At 42.7% G+C, this 15999-nt stretch overlaps 2 protein-coding genes across 6 annotated transcripts in view; both read right to left on the reverse strand.

The window, feature by feature from the left end:
* LOC311262564 (dedicator of cytokinesis protein 9) overlaps positions 1-9172 on the reverse strand; it is an 88464-nt gene extending 79292 nt beyond the window's left edge. For all 3 annotated transcript variants that reach the window (XM_084362063.1, XM_084362062.1, XM_084362058.1), the window contains exon 1: positions 8757-9172. In XM_084362063.1, coding sequence (XP_084218189.1) covers positions 8757-8873 — 117 coding nt within the window. In that variant the 5' untranslated portion in view covers positions 8874-9172. The remainder of the gene's footprint in view (positions 1-8756) is intronic.
* A 1626-nt stretch (positions 9173-10798) lies between these two features.
* Positions 10799-15999, reverse strand: part of LOC311262823 (FERM, ARHGEF and pleckstrin domain-containing protein 1) — a 65573-nt gene continuing 60372 nt past the window's right edge. For 2 of the 3 annotated variants that reach the window (XM_084362559.1, XM_084362560.1), the window contains exons 24-27: positions 15834-15997; positions 13516-13623; positions 12133-12284; positions 10799-12041 (exon numbers count right to left, since the gene is read on the reverse strand). In XM_084362559.1, the coding sequence (XP_084218685.1) occupies positions 11960-12041; positions 12133-12284; positions 13516-13623; positions 15834-15997 (506 nt within the window). In that variant the 3' untranslated portion in view covers positions 10799-11959. Of the gene's footprint in view, positions 12042-12132; positions 12285-13515; positions 13624-14534; positions 14672-15833; positions 15998-15999 lie in introns of all 3 variants that reach the window. The other variant, XM_084362561.1, reaches the window with a different exon arrangement.

Below are 15999 nucleotides of genomic sequence, written 5' to 3' on the forward strand. Positions count from 1 at the left end.
CAACAGACTGACATGGTCATTCCTAGATCAAACTGCCGGCATGGCTAAATATAACACAAGTTTATCAAGGTTATCAGAGTTCAGAGGGTTCAAAGCACTGGAGTGTAGCATACATCAAAGGATGAAGTCAACTTTACGCTTGACAGGCCAAAGAGGAAACCCCCACCCAGGAGAGAGGGCAAATCCTGTAATTGGAAGTGATTCAAAAATGGAGAAAATGCCATCCATCGGGTGGAAAAAATAATGACAAGGTTAGGAGTGTCAGCATACAGCCAACCCTCCAATCTCTTCTGTCATGGTAGCAGCCGTGTTACCACAATTACAAGCTAATGGTCAGTTTCAGTGACGGATGGGAGGGAAACATTACTTTTATAGACAAATCAAGGAGGCTCGCAGAGTAAGTGCACCTCACAAAAACACACACGAGGACTTTAAAGGAAATGTGATACTCATTAGTCTGCTCTTTCTAGACATTTCTCCTGCAGCCAACATGGATGTGTTGTTCAGTGTACAGGCAGGAGTAGTGTTGTGCTTTTCAGGGCTTAATCCGATGAGCTTAATCTGTAGGCCGGTGCACGTGAGCAGTGCAGTGATTTTGTCTTTGGAGTTTTAGGCTCGATCAGTTTCACCCGTTGGCTAATACACTGGGCGGCCCCTCGCAAATTAATGAATCAGTGGTGGTAGGCAGAGCAGTGTCCACCTACACTTGATATATTTTTCTCTCATTCATTTGCTCATGTGTGGGCCGGGCCATGTAAAGACCTGTTTGTAGTGGCGCCATTCATATGACTGTTAGGGGCTAATGGACCCATGTAGGCCTGCACTCCCTCGCACGGCTCTGATGCAGCCAAGGCCATTAAAAACATGGCAGGGAACTACTGCCGTTAAAATAAACTGTGTCTACAGTTAAAAGGTCGTTCTCAAGATATCTGTGTGCAGGTGGCAGAATGACTCTTTAAGTTATGACTTTGATATAACCTGTCCAACCACTATAAACAAGACGAACAGGGCTTTCAAACAAAGCAAAAGCAAAGTATTGCACAAAACACAAAATAGGCTATAGGTGCGGCACAAACTGAATTTTTTTTGACCTGATGATAATTCTAGATGAATTAAGGGCTCACCAAAGTTATTTCAATTCAGCCTGAGGGGGAAGGTGAATATCTGTGTAGCAAACTCCCTCCAAAAGTCGTGAGGTCAAGACTCCGATGGATGACATTCTGGTAAAAGAAATCAAAGATCTGTCCTGCAGTCTGTTGCACAACATGTGAAGTTCAATCTTTGTTCCATTTACTCAAATCTTGTTCTTGATTAGATCACAGACAATGATGCCAGAGTCGTTATCGGTTTACAGAGGAAGGCAAACTGGATTAACAACATTATAATCACAGAGGGAAAAGAAAGCAACGGGAATTGTGATTCAGTACATCCTCCACAGCTGCACTTAGGTGTGCGCCGTGCTGACTCAAAAATAGCAACCTTAATGGCCTCGAGGATGGAGGCAAAGCAATGCTCCACTTGACTGCTAAACTGCTGATGATAATGTGCTGCGGTCATGGCTCCACTGCAGGATGTATAGTTGGAGGAAGTTTGATTTGTCCTGTAAATGTATGAAGGAAGGATTTAGATTAGTCTTCCATAACAGCGACCACCCAGCAGCTCGATTCTTCCACATGATTCTCCATAAAGGAGCGTCAAAACTAAACAAACTGTCAGAGTCGCAGAGGTAACGTTCCAGCCTTCAAAACAAACTTCACCTCAGCAACAAGCCTCGGGAGGAGAGAAGACGCTGTTGGGTAGAACTACAGTCTATAACTTATAAATTATGAGTGCTGGATTCCTGTAGGATTAGAGGAACGTATATGTTCTGAGTGTAAAACAAGTCCCAGAGGACCATGCACTTGCTGACAGGAAAAACACCCACTGACCAGGCTCTTGAGCGGGCTGCCTCTCTGTTATGGTAACCTCCTCTGTGCTACAAAACAGCTCTCTGCTCTATCAGGCAGAACACTCAGACAGAGTGGGCGGCTTAACAGCGAGCCCTGCCCAAAACTTCTGCTCGGACCAAAATACAGCCACAGGAAACCTGCTCTATCTAGGAAAAGACAGGCCTCGGCTCTCCCACAAGGAGATGAAGGACAGGAAGTCATGGGCACTTCCTGTTCAGGCAGGCAGGATGGAAAGATTGTGGCTTTCTTAGCCAATGGTGGCAGTGAGGTTTCTACAACAACTGTGTCGCCCAAGCACATCTGTGTAATGGAAATGCCAATATGGAACGTGACAATGATATAACAGCCATGATATCGACATGGATCCCTGGAAACAGAAATCAATAGATGGCCGATTACGTTGTACACTAGTGGTTGATGTTAAAAGGTCATTGAATACTTCCCCATTTCGTACATTGGGCCAGGAAACTGCTGAATACAGCAATCACACAATGTGACCTCAAAACAACTTTTGGGACTCAAATTTCAAATGTAACAGTTATTTTGACATGTGGTTAAAATAAATTCTGGCACAATGAGAGCTGTCAGCTCTCAGCTGTCCGATAGAGATAAGCTGAGTGCAATGCATGCCCCTGATATTTAATCAGTTTTCATTTGCACTGGAACAAATTCTGTCTGTCTGGCCATCGGATCATTTGAGTTGGCTTTGCTGCTGCAGTATTTAGTGATATGCACTAACCAGGGTCGGTCAGGGCTGGATTTCAGTCTTTGTTAAGTGCTCTGTATTATCTCGACCTTCGTTTGCTCAGAGGAGGAATTCTCTCAAGCTTCTCGCTCTGAGTGGCAAATCTGGTTTAGATTATAACCACAAAACTGCCAAAAGCCATGCCCGAACCCATGCAGTCACATTTTATAGTGAGTTTGATGGGCGTGTTTTATTTCTCACTTTTCCTTGAAGCTTTCTTTCCACAGAGCCATGCATCACTGCTAATATCTGGGTCTTGTGGAGTTTAAATGTTTCCATTACAGTTTCTGTAAGCAGCCTTCACACGTTCAGAGCATTAATGGGGCGCTATGTAGTTTAGGAGAAGAAATTCAAACTCAGAATTTTAATATTTACAATATCAATGAGGTAATAATATAAACTCAGAGATACTTTTTCCATCACTGAATAAACAAGCTGTACTCAGAGAAAAGCAAAGTCCCCAGAACACTGTTTGAAACTAGAAAGATGGCAGGGTCCGCCAAATATCAACAAAGTGAAACAGTGAGAAATTTAAGCTTTAAGGTCAGTTTGTTTATTCAGTCAGGTGTACATAGTGCACCTTTAACTTGGAGATATTTAAAAGCAATAGTGCATGATTACTACAGCATATAACAGCTGACAGGTTGAGAAGCAGAGGACCTTGTTTGCTTTTCCTTCTTGTGTCTTGAGGTGCCAAGAGGGGACTGAAGCCAAGTTACCCCATCCACCTGTCAGCTGTTATGCAGTTTACCTGTCAGTATAATGCAGTTCAACACGAACTGCAGCCTCTAAAATGATCATAAAGTTGACCCTTTCAACAAAAACTGAATCCTATAACCTTCATGAAGGTAGGACTTATTTCAGGGCTGTTTTATTACCCTGCATTAGTTGTGTGCACTAATAAACTGGCAGCTGAGTGTACGTGGCGCACTGTTCAGGAAATTAATTTTGGGGAAAACATTCGTCAACATTCGACAAACTGCATGAGGGCTGCTGGTCGTTATGTAACATGATCAAGGCTTTATTACTCAATGTTCTGAACTGTGAGACAGCTCAATGGTTTATACATATTGAAGACATCTGAGGCGTTGGAAAGTTGATATTTTTTCAGGATTTTTGTACCAAATGGTATCAAAGTTTGGGTTTGTTTCGTCCACAGTCCAGGAGACAGGGAGTCTCTTAACGGGTGCATTGGTTACTAGAGCAGCCTCATGTATTATTGACCCGTCCAGAGAACTCATCTCCACCCCCCTAGGTTTGTTCTTGTAGAGTACCATTTACCATCACAGTAACAAAGGCAGCTCACGCACCCTTTTAGTCTGATACCACCAGGCCTTGTAGTGACAGACAGATAGACAGATCGAGAAACAGAGGTATACAGAGGGAGGTCAAGCTGCTTAGGCCTCACACAACACTGACAGCCCTATAATCTTCAGACTGCAGCATATGTGACAGCCACCAGCGTCTGCTCCGAACACAAACCGTGGAGGAGATGCTTTCTTGCAATTTGGTATCCGTAGGATAAATGATTCATGAATACAAAACTTACTACAAAGTCTCGGCTCGACAGGGTGAATCTTGAAACCTACTGAGCACATACTTGGTTAGTGTCATGACTAATAAGTCCGTCTTTGCGGCATGAGAGGACATGAATTTAACCTCAATCAACGAGGGAACGTGTTCTGTCAAAACTGGTAGTTGAAAAGAAATCCCCGGACGGACGCATTTAAATAGTGTGTCAGGGACTTGAAACAATGAACACACCTATCTGAGGTATTCCTGGGATTTCCACATCGTGAGGAAATGTCCAAACCTGGGCAGTTAAAAAAAGCTGAGGTGTGCAGGTGTTGTGTAATTAATCACGTGAACAACGGCGTATATTTCACAATCTCAGAAAAAAATCCTGGCAATCCCTGAAGGGGACACCTGAAGAGCTTTTGTATATTTGAAAACATAACACCAGGAGATACAGTGCCAAGCTTCTGTGCTAGTGCTGTAAACATTATCAACACTTTCCCAGTGTTTCCAGCTCCCAGTCCAGGCAGAGTGTACGGTATTTATAAAAAGACCGCTAGCTGCACGGCTAACTGAGCTAACTGGCTAACAGCAGCTAGAGTTAGTAGCAGCTCGTGGTCACTCTGATAAGATCTTACAAACTGCACCTTTAAGTTAGCTTTTGCAAGGAAGCTACTTACAATGGTCAGCAAACACCCCCACCAGAGACCGCTCCACAGACACGTGTACTGAGGGCTAACGTTTGTGGGGATGCAGGTTGATTGGCAGTGGACCAAACCAACCAATCAGACCAAATCCTTAAAAGCACATTGTTTTAGCATCATTAGCAAGACTGCTTTCAATAAATATTATTATATTTCACAAAATTATAGTTTTTCAATGATAGAAGTTACTGAGGGGGACAAATCTCTGTTTTCCCCAGAACGAGGGGGTCCGGACCCCGCTGTTCGCCCACCCAATTTCCACCTGTGCATGTAAAGCTGAAGGAGAGGCCGCAGTTTGTGTGGTGATCTCATCTTATGTGACACTGCATCTTCTACAGCAGGAGCTCGTCGCTGCTTGACTCGAGCAAACAGGCTATAAAATGTAGCCTGTCACGTGATGCAGGAAGAGGGGGAGTAGAGACTGTAATAGAAGGGAAATGGGGCCGATTATATGCATCTAGGGAGGATGAGCGGACTCAGCTTGTCGATGTAGATGTACAAGTGTAATTGGGTGAAACCACAAGACAAGAGCTGCTGTCCACCTGCCAAACAGATTAAGAAGCATCTAAATTGTCCATCTGCCATTTTGACAAGCACAAAGACCCTCAAGAGACACGGGAAAGCTTGTCAGAGCAATTTGGCTTTCAGATGGGACTTTTTCCATGATGTTTAATGCCTGACAACGAGGCCAAGCAGCAACACGTGTGCTCTGTTGTCAACATTTTAATGTTCATTTCTGCAGCACACTTTCCCCTTCGGGCTGCACGGTGAGTCAGCTATCCGTGTGTGTACTGGCCATGGGCGGCTAATGGTATCACTCCTACATAATGACACCCATCTGGTGTACAGCTCCCTCGGGTCTGGTACAGAGCAGGAACACTGAGGGTCTGAGTGTATGACCATTAGGTGGCAGGGCAGTTAGGACTATTGATTACAATTACACAACTGCCCCCCAGCTGCTTCATACACTGTATACACACAATAAACATTTCCAACTGCCATTGATTTGTTATATACACATCAGCTGATACCTTAGCGTTGTTTACACGCTGTTGAGACAGTTAAACAAAACTCCTTGCACAATTCTGCATGAAGCAAAGCTGGAAAGTCAGTGTCCTGTGTTGTTTTCAAGTGCATCACCAGCACTACAAATTCAAAGCTGATGACAGCCATCATGGAGCTAATCGTGCTCTCAGCATGCCTGAAGTGTGGAGAAACAGAGGGATGGCTCAGCTGAGGGCTCTGGCCTATTGCAAGTCTCTCTGCTCTCCACTTCAACAATAAACAAAGAAGCTCTGGCCAGAGTGCGCCTTAACAAAAATGCACAAATTGTTAGGAGAGGAAGAGAGCAGCACCGTGCACTTGACCCTAAAACAGAGTTGAGAAACTGCTGTGACCACTGTGCATGTACTTTATGTACTGCGCTGTATGTTACATCCGAAATGAAGCAATATGTTTTCGTTAGGACATAAAAATGTGTATTTCAAGCTGAAATAACAATCTGAATGTGTGATAACTGCTACAATTCCCTCTTTATGTTCCTGGAACAGATCCCTCTATTCCTGCTGTGGTATTTACATGTTTCATGGAGGAATTCATTATAGGCTGCGTGGACAGCCGTCTTGTGTACGGTCACATTCTTGTCCCACTGAAAAGCTTCAGCAAACACTCAAGCTCAACAACACAGCGCTCACATATGTGCACTTGGTGCCCGCCTAACAAGAGCCAGAGGGTTATTACTAGCATCATGGAGGGATTACTGAACAGGTCTGCCAGGTATACAGTCAAGGCCTCTGGACCAAAACCTGTGTATGAAGTGAGGATGAATATTTCTGCTTGGAAAGTCGATCGAATGACTACGAAGAAACCCAAACTGACCACCAACTACAAAAAGACACAAAATTACATGTGAAAAAAGCACAAAAAATGACCACAAAGACACATGAAAGACACATGATGACTACAGAACAACTACAAAAAGACACAACATGACTATAAAAAAGACACAAAACAACTACGAAACAACTTTAGCATTAAGATATAAAATTACTACAAGACACCAAGCGACCACAAAAAAACTAAATAACAACAAAAAGAATACAAAACAACTACAAAACGACACCAAACAACGACAATAAGACACCAAATGACCAGAAAGAGACACACATCAACTAAAAAAAAAGACATTATATCCACAAAAAGACACAAAATGACTACAAAAACACACTTAACGATTAAAGTCTTGCTCCTATGTTGGACAGGTAGGTGGTGCTTTATTTCTCTGTGTCCTGTTTTTTCATAATCTGTCCATGGCTGTAGGCTATTTGGAGTTAGAAACACACTATTTCATATTACAAGTCATTTACTTGGCATTTATTAGACTGAATAAATGAACCATTGTTTTATATGTGAGTCTTAACACATCCTTACTCACTGAACAAATGTGCCTCCCCTCTTCAAAACTCTGCCCCAGTCCGGTCCTCCCCTACATTCAAAAGTTTCTAAACCCGCCCCTGCACATATCTGCCCATAAGTTTAACAACAAATAAACTGCTGCCTGCCTGCTGATACAAACACGAAAAACAAAAGTCCCATGCAGACTGTCTACGAGTCAGTTCAGTCCTCCTTAAACAAGTTGATTTCCAAACATGCATACTTGTATCCATTTCTGTTCTCCTCCCTCTGGCGTCTCTGGCAGTGCACCAGAGTGAGAATGAATAAATAATACGAAGGTGTGGTTGGATGTCTGGGATCCTGACTCAGGATTCCATTTCCCTGACAGAGAGCCTGGACGGTGTCCGTTTCTGTTACCTAGCAACTTCTTCCAGGAAAGCTGGAACAATCAGACGGAGCACCAAACACCCAACAAGCTCATAACAAAGGGGCCGACTCCTTTTCCCTCCTGAGCTCTGAGGAAAACTGATACCGAGGAGGAGGTGTACTCTGCAGGTCCTCGTCGCCCAGATGTTCCAAAGTGGACGCTCAAATTCAGCATTACGTCACCGTCACTGGACACTTTGTATGTGTCCGAGGCATGAAACTGAAGCCACATGCTTTCCCTTGTGAGGAGGTTCGGTGTCATCTCAGTGCATCCCCGTGAAACTGATGCCCTCATCGACACCAAGTACAAAACACCTTGATCTGCTGGAGCACTGATTCTTTACAGACTCTCCAGGAAACAAGACATTTAGAAAAAATGGAACGAACGAGCCTGGAAGTGACGTTTTTCTCCAACATTGTGACATTTTAATAAAGTTTACAAAGTGAATATAAAGTGCTGACTATAAATGGAAGAGTCTTCTCTCTTTCTCACATTTGTAGGTAAGGGCCACTCACTCCCTACTTTACCACCTAGAAAGCCCACATGTGCCTCTTCCACCCAGCTGATCCAAAGTCAGCAGGGTGAGGATGCAACTGAATGGACTTCATGGACTTTGGGGCAATTTATCAATGCTCACATGCATTAAATGTTCTGCATAAACTAAAGCAAACATAGTTTTTACATTGTGCTTTATATGCAAAACTCCATCTTGTTATTTGCAAAATCTCCCCGTCCTTTATTTATCTCCTCCTGCCACATTCATTCACTCCAAATCACTCTCTACCACTCTTTCTTTCTCACATTTGTACGTCACGGTCACGCACTCATAATCTTACCTGTAGTTTTTCCACCCAGACAGCCCACATGTGCTCCAACCCAGCTGATCCAAAGTCAGCTGACTTTTGCAGAAAATGTGCGTAAAAGCAGGTTCAGGCAGAACTGATGGCACTGACCGAGGTGGTATTAAAGAGGAAGAGGAGGAAGAGGAAAATGGGAGACTTAAGGTGTGTGTGTGTACTTACAACCAGCACGGACGTCCTCACCACCTCAGAGACACTCTGCCTGAGTTCAGCCGCCGTGCCAGGTTTACCCAGACCCCGCGTAAACCTCCTGGTCTCCGGGTGCGCTGGAGTAGCCATCGTTGCGCACCGCTTCGCATCAATGAACCGCTCAAATCCACGAGTTAAAACAGCGAAGTTTAGAGGAAGACCATCACCGGTTTATCCGTGTCTCCAAACCCTGCCACTAGTGCGCACCACGAGTGTGAAGCTGGGTCATGTTGTGGTGTGGCTGTTGCTGATCCGCTCCCACCTCTCCGTCTCATACTCTTCGCTTTTAAAAGTGAAAACGTTGTGTTGTATTATTCCGGCGCCTTGGCTTCTTCCTTCGGACTTATTGCTGTCATGATAAATATCCTCTCGAGGAGTGTTTCATTGGCCGTCCAGCGCCAGACAGGAGGTGTATAATCTGTTTGCCTCCTCGGCGCACTCCGCCCCTTACCGGCTTAAAGGCCAGCCCACTCCTGGCTGTGTGTGCGTGTGTGTGTGTGCTGTTGGGCCTGGACTTTGGACAGCAGCCACTTATAGTGACATTGACTGAATCAATATTTTCCCATTAGCACAAAAAATCACAACTCTGGTGAGCACTTTCGCAGAACAGCCTGACAAGGGCGGGTTAATGTGGTATGATTAAGCTGCTTCACCGACATTTACTATAACAAGAGGTCAGATTATACGTACTACTAAAAAACACATTTAAAAGTGCTTTCTCTGGTCCTGAGGAGATACTTTTTTTTAAAGGTGCAGTATATAAGAATTGACCACCTGTTGAATTCATTCTCCAAACCAACAGGGGGCAGCGTAGGCTATCACCAGGTGAGCACTGACAGCTGCTCCGGCTCTGAAGCCAGTTTTCATAGTGGCCAAACTGTGTAATCACATCGTCACGTGATGCACTGGGGCCCAAAAAGAGTTTTTCCCATAAGCTTAAATTGTGAAAGAAGCATCTGTAAAACGGTGGATACATTTTTTTGAGCGTTTCACTGTCATAATTTGAGCCATTCGGTCCAGTAACATTTGGAAAGTCTAAAAGAGCCACACTGTTAAATTATTATATCCCTATTCAAGTTAGCCGTGCACTAAACAGGAAGTTACCCAGCAGAAGCCTCTAGTGCGCATGCTCGGAAGAGCCCCGGCCAGGAAGTCGAGCATTTTTGGCTTCATGCGCCACTGAGCAGCTTTCACAGGAATGAATGGGGCTCTCTCTCTCTCATGAGGGGCTGTGTCCAGTGGTAATAGGTCCATGCTATGCCCAACAAAGTGGCTAGGGGCTAGCAGGTTAGCATGCTAACTTTTAATTCTTTCTTTTCTCTGCAACACAACAGTGCAACTACATCATCTCAATCAATTTATATCACCAATACCAACATGGCCATCACCTCAGCACAGAAAAGGTATTTGAAAAGGTGAAAACATAATGGCAGCTGCAGTTATGTTAAGGGATGGCTAGCAGGCTAATATATGGGTTTCAGTTATGGGTTTTGGTGAGCATTAAAGGAGACGTAACTAACACGTCTGTTGGGTGTGTTGTCTTTCGAATAACTTGGTATCCTAAAATACTAAGTCATTAATTTGAGATACTATGTCATTATTTTGTGGTACTAAGTCATGACCTTCAGATACTAAATCATTCATTTGCAATACCAAGTTGTTATTTTGATAGTAAAACATTATTTCCAGATACCAAGTCATATTTTGAGAAACTAAGTCATTACTTGATATTAAGTCATTATTTTTCTTGGAAAGCTCTCATCATAATGAGTCAGGATCTTTTGTTTTCATCACATTGGCGGTAGAGGGCTTCCACATGTATTACCATACCTTAATATAGAGACCCTGTAGTTAGGCTCGACTGAACTAAACATTTGGATCAATGATGCCACCTGTAGGTCAAAGCTGTAAACACACTGTAGAGCTGCCTCGCACTAAGCGATTGGCCATGTTTTTCCCTGGTGAAAACATCACTTCTGCCTCTCACGCTTCAACAAAAACACAAATAACACAAATCTAAGTCTGAATAAGTTTTTTTTTATTGCTTTCATTTCCAAAGAGCTCTCTGTTGTCTGGAAAAAACGCTGCAGTTCAAAGCAGAGCTGAGGTTTTTCCATCTCATTTACTTCACTGCAAAACCCTGTCAAATGCATATTTCCATTCATTTAGTACCATAAAAAGATCTGGTATCCGTATACAGGAGGCAGCCTAGTTCAGTGAGGGCGACGGCGCTTGGAACTGAAAGTTTCTATTTTGTTTCACACATAATCTTTAAAGCTTTCAATTACACTCACTTTCATAATACAATGATTATGAACAAGACTCACATTTTCTCATACAGCTGCAGGGGAACTTTAGTTAATTAAAAAAAAAAGCAAAATAGTCTGAGACGTATTCATACAACAAAGAGAATAGAATAATTACTTTACTTGAAATGGCATCAATCTGTGATGGCGGCTACCCCTGGCCACATTTCGATCAATGCTAGGCTTACGTCAATAATACAACAAAATAATTTCATATTTTCTTCACCTTCTTCTTTTTTAACAAGAACACGTTGTGCTGGGCCCGATGTGAACAGAGCATTGACCATTAAAGGGTGGCCTGTTTTAACATGAGTTAAAATTTCATGGTACGCAGTAGAGGAGCTACTCCTCGTCCCCAATGTAACAAAATAGCATTAAAAAGTCCAGGACGTTGATATAAACCAGTTTGGCACTGAAGTTGCAGGACATTTTCAAAGCAGCAGGTTTTTTTTTTCAATAGAATGAAAAAGTAGACAAAAACGTTATGACAATGCAGTGACAGTTTAACCATCTAAGAAAGAATGCTGGATATCTATATCAACATGTTCCTGCTGTAAAAACAACTGATGACAAAATGTAAAACCAGAAAGATAGGAAGTGGTTCAGACCATTAGAAAACAGTATAAAATGACATCCTTAAAAAGAGGTTTCAGAGTTGAGGGTAAAAATGCCAAAAAATGCAGTCTCTGATGCAGTCTAAACCAGCGGACATGTCACCATTAAAGCATTAAAAAGCACCAAATGTGCATGGACACATGTACAAATGTCCCAGATATGCGTAGAAAAGAAAAGCAGAGAGTCCGTTGGGGGGAGACGGGAGGGGCAGATGCCACCCGAGGGAGACGGTGTGTGGAAACAAGGTGAGCCGACTCAGTGAGGATGGGACTCTTTGTTGTTCAGGACACGAGCGACACTGGAGGGGATCGTGGCACTGCGGATGACCTCCATCCACCTGCGGGCAGAGAACAGATTTTTGAATCAACCGCTCTGACATCCAGCACTGAACAAAACTGCAGACGTGTTTAGTAAATGTGCATCCGTACCTCTCAAAAGTGTACTCGCTCTCTGATCTGAAATAGTAGACGTGGGACTTGAAATGCAGTTTGAAGACGTAGTCCTTGTGGATGTTTTCAGACTCTGTGGGGATGGTGACTGAGTAACCCAGCAGAGGGAGGCTGGCCAGTGGATAATCATCCTGAGGAGAGAAAACAAACAAACAATTGGCAGTGAATCTAAATTTATTTTGGTCTGTAAAAAACAACTCGCCAAGAACAAACAGTAAAATTACTTATGCATTTCTCTGTCATTGTTATTTTCATTGTTTCATCCTGTGTTGTTATTGGATATCTTTATGATTATTTTGTTTACTTGAACAATTCTTTACTGTCTATCTGTTACTATCTTTGCGGCTGATCACCAGTAGGTTTGCAAGCAGTCATCTGTCCGTGCTCTGTCTGCAGCTCAGTCAATGTGATGTATAATCTTCTGGGCAGAGGATTGTGGGTCAACAGCCAGAAAAGCGTGCTGGCTTGCATACTGCAAAATGTGACTGAATGCAGTAGTTGAAGTATTTTTGGCATACTGTATTTGACCTACTATGTATTATCTGACTAAACATTGTCATATGGGTATTGGAACACAGTCAAATACAAACTGTAGTCCTGCATTGAAAACGTTACTTGAGTTAAAAGATACCAAGTCACAAAATCGAAAGTACTCGTTCTTGAAAGTTGGCCCCTGTGACTGGTATATTATCATATATTACATTATAAGATTCACAATAATGTGTAAGCAGCAGTTTACTGTTGTTTTAACTTCTTCATATACAGTTCGCTAGTTTAGTCTAGTGGGCTCAAACCCAGGAGCTGGTTTTTCTACACAAATCTGTATTATTATTTTTTTTTAAATATACTCAAATCTTTAAAAAAGTCGGGAGAAAATGGTTTACTCTTTAAATTATCATAATTTGAACAGTTAAATACATTAATACTTTAAGGTAGTGATTTGTTTTTGTCTTAACACATAATTTGTGCTGTTTAAAAATATATTAAGTCGGCATTATAGAGCCTTTAATTTAATTTACAGTAGAGTCATTGGTTCCTGATAAACAGTTTTCGTCATCAATCTTGTGCCTCTCTTTTTAAGAAATAAAACCGGTTTTGTATTGATCACGTGAGTCAAAAACAATCACACTGGCTTGTGAGAATGTAAAACTCAGTGTCTGTAGTCCAAAGACAGCTAACTGAAAATATTCTGGGGCCGGACGTGAGATGACATGGGAAAGCCTGTAAACCTCGATTATGGCACACAGATTTGAGATTCTACACTAAGATGTGATGCTTTTAATCCCAGAGGAGGGTAAACACTGAGGGAGAGGCTGCGATGTGTTCACTGGACAAACGGAGACGTGAGTGAACGTTCGTCACCTGGTGAGACTTGTAGAAGAACAGGCTGAAGTTGGTGAAGACGACCCAGAGCTTCTGCCAGCCGTTGCTGTTCTTGAACTTCCTCAGTAAGTTTCCTGACAGCTGATTCTAGAGAGAGAAAAAAACAGCAAGTTTGAAATCTGAAACTTTCTAAGTTTACACACATTATAAGACCACTAGTACCTGACACTACTACACTACGATTTTTGACAATAAATGTGGATTAAGGATTTGAGAGATTAAAGGATAAGTCTGGTGATAGTCTAGATTGTTCTTACTGTTAACAAATATCCATGAAAAACCCAAAATCAACATTGAACTGAAGTCTGTTTTCCTCTTTCACAGACCTCCATTGTTATTGTCCAGAAATGACTACACTGTCATCTTGTCCTAGAGTAAATATGGTACCTGTTTATTACATATGCTACTGTACCACAGAGTGGACAAAAACCTTTTTTATGGGTTTGTTTACATACTTTCTTTTCGGTATTTTGGATATTACAACTAAATGAAAATGAACTTAAAGAAAAACAACCATACTGACTGACATGTTCTTTAATTACAATGATCATGACCCACTGTAGTTTATCGAGTATGAAACATGTATTCATCCGCAGCTAAAAGTCAGAAAGGGGTTAGAGATGGACTAACATATTGTTGGTTTCGGTAATTTCCTGGCATTTGTTGCCTTATTCATTAAACTCATTTTGTGCTTCTAAATAGGCTGTCAATCTACTGTTGCTAAGCACTTCTTATAAGTTTAATAATCGTGTAATAGTATAAAAAACAAAGCAACTACAAATAAGGAACTGAGCTGAGAACAAACTGCAGTTTGTTGGCCCTTGATGATAAAAGCACTTCTATTGCAAATTTAATTTGGTTTCTGTTAAACCAATCAATCAACCAATCACTGATCTGTACAGTGTGAGGCACCACAGTAACTTCTAGTCTTATCTTCCTATGTTGCAGTTTAAGTGAACACATACACAGGGCCTCTCCTGTCTGCCTGGCTCCTTTACCTCTAGACTCCTGCAGGATTCACTAAAGGATAGGCTCTGAACACGGTACCAGCAGATAACAGACAGAGGCACTGGTCCCTGGCCACTGGGGGACCCCACCGGGGGGGCCTTATTCCCACTGACTGGACTAGGGTCCTCTACCACGGAGGAACGCACAGACGCATGGGGAAAAGAGAGAGAGAGACAGAGACAGAAAGAGAAAAAAAACAGACAGGGAGGGAAGGACAGAAACACAGAGACTGAGTAGGTGAAACACAGGCATGCAGTGGCAGGGAAAAACACACGAAGGCCGACGGTGTGTCCGGGGCAAGGCTGTGAAGAGGACGTTGTTACAGCTACAGAGGAAGAGCAGAACTAGATCAGAGACAAGGTGTGGAGGGTCCCAAAACAGGATCCGTTCTGTTAGTGTGAGCTGAGGACGTTTATCACATCTACGTACTGCTCTCTCTCTATTTATAGACGGTCAGAGAATTCAAGTGCCAGGGGAGGAGAAAAGGAACAGAAACACACAGGAAAGCCACAGTTTTGAGTTGAGATAAGGACGTCACGCTGGCAACTGTTAGCCAAAAGAAGGAAGAGAACAGTATCCTCGCTGTAGCTGCAAATAGTGCAAATAAACAGAGCACGTAAACATTTACTTGATGTGTGTTTGTGTGAAGTTTTAAAGGAGCAGTAGAGGAGTTTTTGTCCATTACTCTTTGTTTTGTTTGTAGCGTGCACGACAGAAGCATGCGCCCCTAATTCGTATCCTGCCTTTGGTTTCATGCTGTTCTGCTGATCGACAGCTGGTGCCAGTAATGCGCAGGGTGCAAAAGAGGAATAATGCTAACTCACAAACCAGGGTGTAAATAATATATGATTTTAAATAAGGAGCTTTATACTAGTTTTATAATTATGAATCAAATCACAAAGTGATGAGCCTCCAGAGAATCTGCAGCTCCTTTAGCCTGTATGGTGCTTTACTGAGTGTTTACACATTGTAAGTATTTTGACTTTAATTTTGAACAAAAGTTTTGGTCTGTGACTTTAATTTTGAAAAAACAAATAATAAAATTCATTCAATTTTTAGCTAAGTAACCGAATCACTTCAGTTCATTAGCTCACATTAGCAAAAAGTACGTCCTTGAGCGTTCATAGTAAGGAACAGTTAGGAGGATGTAGTGCAGCACAGGAGGATACTGTTCTCAGTGAGAGATAATCAAAGTGAATTAAGATACAGCACACACTCAGACACAGAGAAAGAAAACAGTGAGGCAGGAGGGGAGGGGGCAGGTCTGAGTGCTGAGGTTGGGCCGGTACCTCCACAGCTATGCTAAAGTCCACCATGGACACACTGGTGTTCCTGTGCCAGCACACGTGCACCATGGTGTTACCACGGTGAGGGGCGGGCCTCTCCAGCGAGGTGTGCGTCGCCGTTATGTCATCCTCAGACTCCGCCTCCACCGTGGAGTCCTCGGGGCATTCT

The sequence above is a fragment of the Pagrus pagrus genome (assembly GCF_965226575.1).
Source record: "Pagrus pagrus genome assembly, chromosome: 9".
Classification (NCBI taxonomy): Eukaryota; Metazoa; Chordata; class Actinopteri; order Spariformes; family Sparidae; genus Pagrus; species Pagrus pagrus.